This window comes from Etheostoma cragini, chromosome 21 (genome assembly GCF_013103735.1).
Source record: "Etheostoma cragini isolate CJK2018 chromosome 21, CSU_Ecrag_1.0, whole genome shotgun sequence".
Taxonomy (NCBI): Eukaryota; Metazoa; Chordata; class Actinopteri; order Perciformes; family Percidae; genus Etheostoma; species Etheostoma cragini.
In genome coordinates, this window is record NC_048427.1 from 4055318 (window position 1) to 4066440 (window position 11123).

General features: G+C 42.3%; 1 protein-coding gene across 1 annotated transcript in view; it reads left to right on the top strand.

The window, feature by feature from the left end:
• The window catches only part of hs3st3b1b (heparan sulfate (glucosamine) 3-O-sulfotransferase 3B1b), a 20790-nt gene that overhangs the window by 6944 nt on the left and 2723 nt on the right, over window positions 1-11123 (top strand). Inside the window, 1 exon segment of the mRNA XM_034860579.1 lies at window positions 11049-11123. Coding sequence (XP_034716470.1) covers window positions 11049-11123 — 75 coding nt within the window.

Genomic DNA, 11123 nt, shown 5'->3' on the forward strand with positions numbered 1-11123 from the left:
CCCCCCCCCTCCCCATATTGAAGACAATATGGCCGCCACAGACAGGAACCTCCTGCTGGAGCTGAAAATAAAAGCCAAAGAGCCTGAGAGGAACTTGCTGTCAAACATTCACTCCTGAACTCCTGTAAAACACACACGCTCACTGTCGTGCTCATTCACTCTGACAGAAGACTCAAACAACTGCTGCCACAGAATGCCTTTTTATTTCTTTTGTATGCAATTCACAGTCAAAAACAAATAAAAATACTCATAGAGACGTGTAATAAAGTAGCAATGGAAGAAGAAAGGAAGGGTGGGACGGAGAAAGTGGCAAACAAACCCTCCCTCTGTGCTACGTGTGAGTTAGGCCCATTTTAACGAGGTGATAATTTGGATGTTGTTGCACATGTCAGAACAGACGCAGGCATCCTCCCTCCAGAGTTCATGCTCATTCATCGCTGCTAAATAAACAATAAACTCTTTAGCACATCAAAAACTTCCCACGGAGTCTGGGGAAAACATAAAACGCTTTTTATTAATCATTCACTGTCAAAGATTAACAGGTAAATCAGGGAACTCCTCAGTGCTTTCGAAAGAAAAGAAAATGTAATTGAGGAGAAGGTGAAGGAAGAGTAGTAGAAAGTGATGCCAGTAAACCTGTAAATCTTCACTTGTCCCAGGTATTAAGTCCCAGAGGTAGCCATTAGGGTGCTGGAGAGTGTGCCTGCCTCTGGGAAGAGAGGACGCGCACACACACAAACACACACCCACATACACACACAGAAAGAGGGAGAGCGGCTGAGGTCTCCTGAGGTTTCCATTAGCCTGGCAGTAAAAGAGCAGCGCTCATTAGAAGCCCTGAGTTGTCTCTGTGCACCATGGCTGCTCGACACCAGTCACTCTCTCTCCATTTAGATGAACTCCCAGAGCTGTTGGACTCTCTCATAAGAGCTGTAAGAACACTTCAGCTCAACTCCAAGACAACCTGGCCAAACTCAACTCACTTCCAATTATTTCCCACCACAAGTAGTTTTTCTCTCCCTTGTTATACTGATCGGAATCAGAAGGCGGTGCTTGAGACCGCATGCTGTATCTTTTGGATCCAGCAAAACTACGACACCGCTATTAAACCGCTACATTTCTGCTCTGACTTTTCATTTTACAAAATCAACAAAAGGAGCAGGATATCCATCACCTTGGTGACAGATTTAAACAAAGTTTGTCAAAAGTTTAGTTGTGTGGTTTAAGGAACAAGCGGGGTGTCTGTGTGGGTTGTTTTTCATTTTTAAAATGCTTTCATTTATTTATTTTATTATTTTATCTTTTAGCAGTAAAGTATGGGGCCTTGTGGGCACATGTGTATTCATTTTTCGTACGGTCCTCACTCGAATGGAAAAAAATTCTGGCAGATATACCCTATGATTTGTGTCTCTGCGCGTTTAAGATCCAAATCAGAATAACAAAATGTTACGATTTTCTATTTTTCAAATTAGGAAACTTTGAGTTTTGTGCATTTTTTGGCAAAAGGACGCAAGTACTCTCTAATTCTGGAAAGAGCGAAGTGGATATGAAGTGAAAATGAAGCAAAAATTAAATAATGTAACTGTTGAAAACAAACATCTTTTAAAGTTCTCCAGTCAAGGGCTGATATAGTATTAAGCATTAAGCGTTACTCAAATATCTCTTCCCATTTGTTTTGTATTTACTCCCTTCACAAAACTGCTTCCTGGCACAGAGATGGAGCAGATCCTGTTTCACCTCTAACCAAGAGGCTTACTGATAGAGATAAAGCGGAGGGGTGAAAACAGTTGCTTTACAACCGTCTCCTGAAAGAAATAACGAAACCCTGAAACTGAGCTCCGAGCTCCGATGTCTGCTTTTGGCAACATTTCGTATTAGAAATGGTTAAAACGATGCCTGGTTTTCTTAACAGTAATTATCCTGTCTTGGAGGTGCTCAGAGATATTGTAGGAGACAACATCCAGGCTCCAATCCAAAGAAAACTGTAGGATTGCCTGAGGAGTTCTGCTGCCACTCTTTCCATCTGTTAAAGCAGCAGGTTAATTGTCATGACTGGTGCTATCGTTACTCAATTTACCTAATTATACATTAGCTCGGGAGGCAGGCTGTCTTCAGGTCAGGAATTTGTAAACCATTATCCTGCAACAACAGCTGCAGTGTGAGGAAGCAAAAAGAAAATAATAATAACTCAAACACACAGGAAGATGGTTTTCTGCTCACTGAGTGACATACAGTGGAAATTCCCTCTTTCTCGCACATGCACTTTGTAGTTACCCCTTCTGGCAACACTTTATCATAACAACACACCATGAAGCATTAGTTAAAGGGGAACTATGCATTTTTTTTGTAGCTTATTTTACCTTCCCTGAACAGCTTTGGAGTCATTGGAATGGTTAAATGACTTTTTTGGAGTTGAATGGTGGTCATCTGGCTCCCCCGTGGTGCCTTTGAGCGGAAAAACCACCTTTGTAACTTTGGTGAGTTGTGGGACTCAGCGTCAGGAAGTATCGGTTTATATCAGGTCTCCCGATGCTGCGAATGGCTTCACGGCACTGCACACATTCACGAACCGGATAACAAGGTAGCGATGGATTCTTTCCGAGTTTTTCCACACAATCCCCATGGCTTAGCCGGAAAAAAAGATACAGAAAGCAAGGAAAGCATTGTCGGAGGAATAGAGAAAGAGGAAACGGGAGACTGACCGAGTGAGGAGTCAGTCACAAGTAAACATAGGAGAAACCTGCAAGCAAAAAGCAAAGTTGCATAGCAGCTACTTAAGTACCAGTAAATACGTAAGCATTGTTCCAACATTATTACACATTAGTATGGTGTTCATAAAAACAGTTATACATGTTTTATTCCTGATTAATCAGCTCATCTATACAGTGTTTAATGATTGTATTATCATACTTTACAAATGATGGAGTCACTATTTCTAAATTTTAATTAAAATTATTTAACATGAAATACAAATATGTTATTTACAAGCTGTTAATGGTTCAAAAGATCATTAAGAAAGTGTGAATAAATGTTTACCAAACTATTTAGATGCATATTCATACATGCATTTACACATATGATAATTAAGACATGCACTAATGGTAAGTTAGTGTGTTAATGTATATTTAAAACAACACTTAATACTGCAATTCATGATTAAATCAGGTACTTGTTGTGAACTCATCTCAGGTGAGAACTATCTATTCCTCACAAAGCATTGAGAAATGAGATTGAAAGGCACTTTCTAAATAATCCTGTGAACCATTAACAGATTGTGAGTGACAGGTTTGGAATTGATCTAATACTTAATTTGGAAATGGGGAATCCATCATTCATAAAGTGTGATAGTACATTAATTAAACACATTATATATGAGGTTATGAATCAAGAATAAAACGTGTGTGACTGTGTTTATGAATTACATAAAATGCTTCATAGTGTGTAGGTATTATAATGTAAGCTTTCTTTGAAAAGGTGTGCAGGCAGTTACGGATGACAGCCAATTCAAACAGGATGCAAAGTAGCTCGCTCACTCCCCTTCTCTCTCTGTCTGAGTTTGTGTGTGTGTGTGTGTGTGTGTGTGTGTGACTGTGCGTACGTCTAGGGAGTGGGGGTGGTGGCATGTATGTTCTTCTCGAGTCTGTTTCATCTTTTATTCATCTTTGCTGTAGCTAGATCAAGGAGTCATGTGCTTCTTGGTGCATGTCAAGTGTCAGGAATCAGTCAGAATGGCTGATTCTGCCTGCACACCCACACAAAAAGACACCCAGAAATGCACAGCGAGTCTTCACCTGCAGCCCTTCATTGTTGTTTTCCCTGTTGTTTTTTTTTTTATCCTTTCACGGTTCATCGGTCTATTTCGTCCGAGCTGTCAGCCAGTCGTGCCCAGATCCTGATGGAGCGGTGGTATGTGTGGCTAGCTCCAGGCTAACACCTTCAGCAAACACCCAGAGCAAACACACTGATTAGTGAGGATTACTAGCGCTAAACACATTCTGGGTAAAATCGCCAAGTGGTGGATTTCAAAGAGGGTGTGTGAGTGTGTCTGCTGACAAGAAAAGAAAAGAAAAGAAAAGAGTTTGCGGTATGTTTGGTGTTGTTGAGGCACAGACCGTGATTAGCCAGATTGCTCCGGTGACTCAACGTGTATCACATGTCAAACAAAGCAGTGACATGTTGTGTTAAGTGTTACCAAAACGAGTGGATCTTTCACCTCTCATAAGCCAGAATAAGGAAGCTTTTTTGAAAATCACAACAAATGCTGTTGCACATTCATCAGAGCAAGGGAGTAGGTTTTTCTACTTTCTACCCTCCATCATAACATTACACCAACTCTGTTTTATTTATACCACATGGTGGGGATCCTTCACTTGACTGGAGGGTTATTAACACTCGGTAATTCCATGCAGCCGTCTACGGCCACAGGCAGATGCGGTTCCAGGCCTGAAAACCCCTTATGGCTCCACACATTCCTTTGTTGTTTTCCAAAGGTGCCAAATAGCAACAAATATACTAAAAAACATATTTTCCAAGTGGGGAAAATGATAGTTACTTATTGAATTGAACAATTTGTGCTTGTCACGCTTCTGCGATGCTGCCCATCACAAGGCAACCATAATGGTATATGAGTAGAATTTCTCAGCCTCGCTTAAGTATTTTCAGGACCTAAAAGAGGCAATATCTGAAGCTGCGGCCCGGAGTAATATGCTGTTGGGGTGTCTGACCCCATGTAGTCCATGACATTATATTTGGTGGTTAGTTCTCTATTTATTTATTGTACTTTACCAGTGTATGATGTTTCCTCCAAAACCAAGCAGGGTTTCAGCCCAAAACCAGTCTGGATGGTCTGTAACCGCAAGGCCTGACTCCCCTTCTCTCCCTCTTTGACTCACATTCTCTCTGTCATTCATTCTCCCTTGACTACACACTCTTGCACACACACACACATACACACTCCGGCTGTGAGAGACATGGCGATAAAAAATGCTCCACTCTGGCAAAGCATGACTCCCTGATTCCAGTGAAAAATGATGGATGGACGGGTTGCGTCGGGCGGGTTAACTGCTTTGTTTACATGGAGGGTCAGCAGATTCCCAGGCTTCTCTGACATAGTGCAACTTCTTGATGAAGTAAAGAGGTCTGGGGGCTGCATTTATCAACCAGAGCAGGACACCAGCACAGAGTTTGGGTGTCAAAGTGTCACTGAGCGAGAAACAAGATGAAGGCTCCTGCCAGTTTGGCCATTGCACTCGGTTTATGTTGTTTCTGGAAAAGCTTAAAATGGTCTTCATTCTACTTTGACTGTAAATAGTATCGTGCCGTCCCTTAAAACTCCCTTCTTTCCCACTTGTTACTAGAAAAGTTCTAATCTTCTGTAACGTCTCCTTGTAAATAGCAGCCTGTTAGCCTAAGAGTTAGAATAGTTGGATCTCCAACAAAAAGGTCCCTCTTCACTCCCAGTTGTATGTATTAGCAGTAGGGGTGTCAACATAATCTGATACATACTGTATCAGAAAACCTATACTAGCTAGAGATGTGGCTACGTTGATCCACACTCAACGATCCACACCAAATTCTTTGTGAAATTTGTCAAAAATAAGTTTCTCTCTCAGTGCTCATACCTCTAATGGTATCATAAAATATAATGGCGGCACCACGTGAAGGAATAGTCAACAGAAGGAAGGAAATACTAGCAAAGGACACTTGCAGCAGGAGGAAAAATATTGCTTTTAAAATGCTCTCTTCCTTATAACCACATCATCCCATGCAGGGCCCTGTTATCCTGGTCAGAGTGTGTGATACGAGGCCAACCTGCATTATTAATCCTTTTAGCAGACAGACGATTCAGAGGGGCTTCCACTCAGCCACCTTCCTGGGTTTCCAGTGACACCATTATTCAGTGAAGCCTGTTAATTCGAAACCTCAGGCTCGGGAGGAGCACTGACAGTTGACTCTGATCAGGTTGATGAAGCTGCAGCGTCACTTAGGGCTTATCACGCTGGTATAAAGTTACAAGCAGGTGTGAAAGACAGATATGGAGACGTACTCATCAGCAAGTGCAAAGGTATGCATCATTTTTGGTATCTAAACACAAAACCAGAGACGTAATGTATCTAAGACACAGATACACACAGACCTCCTTCAGGAGACACTCCTGCGAGGTCTCACTTTTAAGCAGAGATATCTGGCTCTTCTCAGCCAGGAAATGAACTGTCAAAAAGTTTTAAGTGGCCACATACTAACACCTGGACTCCACTTCAAGTGCTTGAAAGAGAGACCAGATGAAGCTTCTGTAACTTCAGCCGGAGCTCCTCTCCCGAGTGTACCGGGCCGACAGCGCCATAAACCATCTTCTCTATTCTTTTAATTTACAGCCAAAGCCGTGCCTTGTGGTTAAATAATATATTCAGACTCCAGGCACATTGGAGTGTATTTCAAAATCTCTGGCTTCTGTATGTGCTTAATGCTACTTTGACAAAATTCATTGAGCCAGCAGAGACATGCTTGCCTGCCTCCCTCTGTAGTACCCATACGTGTGTTTGTACGTTGGCATGCATGTTACATACAAATGTTGCTCATTTCAGTTCCATTTCATAGCATAAAGGCTTCTCCTACTGTGAGCTGAGAGCTTCAAAAGGGAGTGCTGAGAATGAACACTGCTTTTTTTATCAGTGACTCATCCAGGAATGTATGTCTCCTTTCAATAGTGTTTCTAACACCAGGAAAGACATTTTTACAGTCATCAGATTTCACGCATTGTGTAATGAAAGACGCTTTGTTCAAATTTGCTTGTTACACTCAAATGCTTGTTGTCTCGGGGATTAAAAACATCAAATTTGTACCATGTTCAACTCTGAACGAACAAGTGGCGCTCAAGATCATTATCATCCAAGGAGGAATAAAGATGTTTCTTTGTATTTTTCGATGAACGCTTGTGCGTCCATCGCAGTGGTTCATGTGAAGGGCTGGAGTTAAAGGCCCTTAAGAAAGAAAAGGAGCCTTTGAGTACTTCTTCTCTCATTTCCTTCCTCTCCATCTTCCTACTTGTGAAGTGTCACTTTGCTATCGGACCTCAAGGCCTGAATGTCAGGGGTCGGGGGAACCTCTAGGATCAATGGAGAAGAGAGCGCGGTGAAGAGTGGAGACTGTGGAGTGTTATAATGTAAAGAAAACTCAGGACTCTAGAACAAAGAAGTGAATTGTTGGTGTTAAAAGTCTGTGTGATTTGCCAGAAGTAGCCATTTTTTTAGATTTGTTGTTTCCATTAGTTCAGCCTCTACTTAGAGCACTGTTTGGTGTACGCTGTTGTTTAGTGTGGTGTTACGTCCCATGAGGAGATAACACTCGCTCCAGGGTCTTTAAGCCATAGAAACCAGACATCTTTAGCTCTAAATGCCCATACGAATTAAGCCTCACCCTCCCTTTTGCTGGTGGATACAAAGTGCCCTCTGATTTGTCTGTATTCAAATAAACAAACCCTAATTTGAGATTCAAATGCTTTCAACATCCAGACATATGAGACTATTGAAAACCTTTTGTATCAAACAGGAAAATCGGACAGACACACGCCAAATAGCTTTTATCCCTTTTGTCTATGGGCAAACTAGTCATTTTGTCGGGGATGCTGGTTCACAGACGGCTCAGTGGCAGCCCGTTATCATCAAATCAAACATGACAGGAGGGAGGCAGAAGCATCAGACAGAAATAACCCTTTTCCTGCCTGCCGTTTATCTCCACTGGGATGAGGGCTCTTTAAAACACAGGCCAAAGGGCCACTCCATCGGCCCCTGTTTGATGCTGTTGTGTGACAAGGGCTTCTGCTTTGTGTCTTATCGCTGTTTTTGGCATGTCTTTTAACTTGGAAATATTCTCAATAGACAAAGGGGCAGACAGAGAAGGAGAGAAAACAGAGATATATCATGTAAAAGTACAAGCCAGGAAAAAGGTTTGCGTCATGACGTTCAAGTTAGTTATTCACAGTTTCCCATATTAGAAGCCTGTGGAGTCCTTGGTATCTAAGAGGGACAGGGTGATGTTTGCAGGGCAAGTTTGGCACACGTTCCACTTCACAGCTCTCCAAAAGACTTCTCTCACTTGAGGTTGTGAAGGACGGAGAAGTGCTCCACTCAGCCGTCGATAAGCACCCCTCTCTCCCTCCTTCTCCTCCTATCTGCCTCCTCTCTGCCCTGCCCTTATCTCCGCCCCCCTGCCCTGACCACTGCCCTGCTCACCCCTCCGCTCATGGACAATGGCTCACTTTCAAAGAAAAGCAGGAAAAAAGAGGAGCCCGGTGTCACAGAATTGCCTGTTTGCTGACAGAATCTTTAAAAGCAGCACCTCATAAATCAAAAAGGAGCATAATAGGCATTGTTTCTCCAAGAGCTACTTGTCCCACTAAAATACCCCTCCTCTCTTCACTTTTCTCTCTTCCTGCCTTTTTTTCTTTTTACCTCTTTGGCAGAGAGAGCGGGCAACCATCTCCGTGTTTTATGCTTCTCCAACCCCCAACTCTTGATTTTATTATTTCTTTTTTTTTTGTTGGAAATCCCTCAGCCTGGATCAGCATAATCTATCACTATGCACAACTCAGGCCTCCTCCCTATCTCCATGCTGCATTGTCATGTTGGAATCGGATTAGATGGGAAGCCATTTGCCTCTTTCTGTGTCGGCTCTGGACTCTTTTTGTATGTTAGCACAAGGAATGACAAAAAGCTTGCAGGCAGTGTCACCATTGTAGATCAACAGAATGACAAATAGCGTGCAGTTTAAGTCGAGCATGTTTGGTTTATATTCCTTGAAGACAATCACGTGGGTGCTGCATAAACACCTTTAAGTTGTGACAGATAATTACTGGGTGTGCTCATAATGTTGTTTGCATTTATACCTCCAGGTATGCTGACGGAAAGATAATTCATGCTTTAGCACCAAACCACATGCTGTGTCTGTTTAGATTTAAATAGGCTATTAATGAGCTTGGGTCGGGACTGGCCATCAGGCGCACCTGGAGGATTCTGGGTAGCCTGGCCAGATGATTGGCCCAGTGTATTAAAAATGCTAACTGTAATGGGTTACTTATAGTGAAAAAACACTGGCCAGCTACAGTAACTCAGAACTGTGGGCAGTCAGCCCCCAGACTGCTTTTAACCTAATGGTATGATCTCAACCTGTCATCACATGTGATTGGTTGCATGCACATAAGACACACTTTGTGTTTTTAACTATTTTGGATGATTTTTAAGCATTTTTGTGTGCAGAAATAAAAACCAAAGTGCTGGGCTGGCGTTAGAGTCCCGGCTTGTTTATTTATTATCCAGTCTGGCCTTGAATGAGCTTTGGAAACAGCTTTGCTTGACCCTCGTCCACTGAATTCACCCCTCTGATGTTTCAGCAATCAAGAAGATATTATCATAATTAGATCATTGGCACTGCATAACGATTACACAAATCTGCCAACACCATTTCCATGAGGTATTTTATTGGCAACCTAACGTTACCGTAGGTATTTTTCTCTTTCCCCTTACTATTCCCCCTTTCATGCACACAAATATGTGCATTGAGGGAGAGCTGATGTCCCATAAATTATCCATGAGCTGGATGGACGTGAACTAGATTCCAGTTTTTTTTTTCTTTTTTCTGAAGAACAGCTGAAGCTCTGGGGAGGAGTCGAGTATTACAGACCTCTAAGTGTTCAACATTGTAGTTTAGACGTCTTTTACCCCTCTCAGTCGGAAAAACGCTGTGTAGGATTACACAGAATCTGAATGGGATGGACTACAATAGTACTGTCTACACAATGGTGTATCAGTGCCCTGGCCTTAACAACAAAGGTGAGGCTCAGGGTACAACAGGTTTAACAGGAGTCTTATCTACAAGAGCATGTTCACCCTGATAAGTGCCCTCTGTTATCTTGTCCTTCTTTTGTTTTTTCCTCCTTCAAGTGCTTTACACCGCTTATTCACTTTTTTTAGATGTCTGTCTTCTGCAGTTGTCTTTTTGATTTGACTGTTTACAGGTCATAATTCAAACCCCTTCAATCTGTCCAGCCAGCACCAGAAACACCTTGAATCCCACGTACATTACAAATAGTTTTCTTCCTGGTGCAGGGCCCAAAGAGAGAAAGGGGATCCACATCCTAATGTCAGTCAAACCGCTCTTATCGCTTCCACCATAATCGAGACTCTGCGGTTGGCCACCAATTGTGAAACCTAATGCTGAGAGAGCAGAGTGTGTTGAGAAAGTTGTTCTCAAGTACCTCTTGATTATATGTCTGCATGTAACATATCTGTGTAAAGCCCATCAGCCAGCCCCCCAAAACCAAACCCACTCTTGTCAAAAAAAACTGATTCTCTCATCTCAAGCCTCATCATCTTTCAGCACTATAGCGTATTAGAGTTTTTTAGCTGGTCGGATGGAGGGCAGGGCACTGTGGCAGGACTATCCCTGAGTCAGCAAGGCAGATCAAGAATTTTTTTGTTTGTTTGTTTCTCCAATCGTATAAAAAGGGGAGCGCGGATTTTGATTAAGTCTGGAATATTACATCCAGCAGGGAGGTTTGAGGAAAGACAAGCTCAGTAAAGACACATCAGATAATGGGATTCACACATGTTGTGAGTTAATGCATAAAAAATGCATTGTAAGGCTAATCACAATGTCCATTATTAAGAACAACACAGCAGGTTTGCTGCCAAAAGATAAAGGTAGGATTGAGTAGTTTGTGCAGAGGTGGAAAACGCCAGCTCCTAATCCTTAATATGGTGAAATTCAGGGTCGCTAATGTTTAGGAATTCCCCTACATGTTTCCCTGTGTTTGATTATGTAGTAAATACGGGTTCTCTGTTTCTGTCAGAAGGGAGATATCTTATGAGTAAGTGAGTGAGCATGTTGGTGTTGGATAGCTGCCTACACTAATAGGTTTTTGAGCCCAATAATAAGGCTAAACAGGCTCAGTGAGTCATTGATTACAGAACACAGTCACTCCGTCAACTTGATTACATTATGCTCCACCTTACCCTTTTTCTAACCTCCTTTTTGAATCTTTTTTTGTGCAGGGAGCTGATGCCCAAGACCCTGGAGGGCCAGATCACCATGGAGAAAACCCCCAGCTACTTTGTGACCAGAGAGGC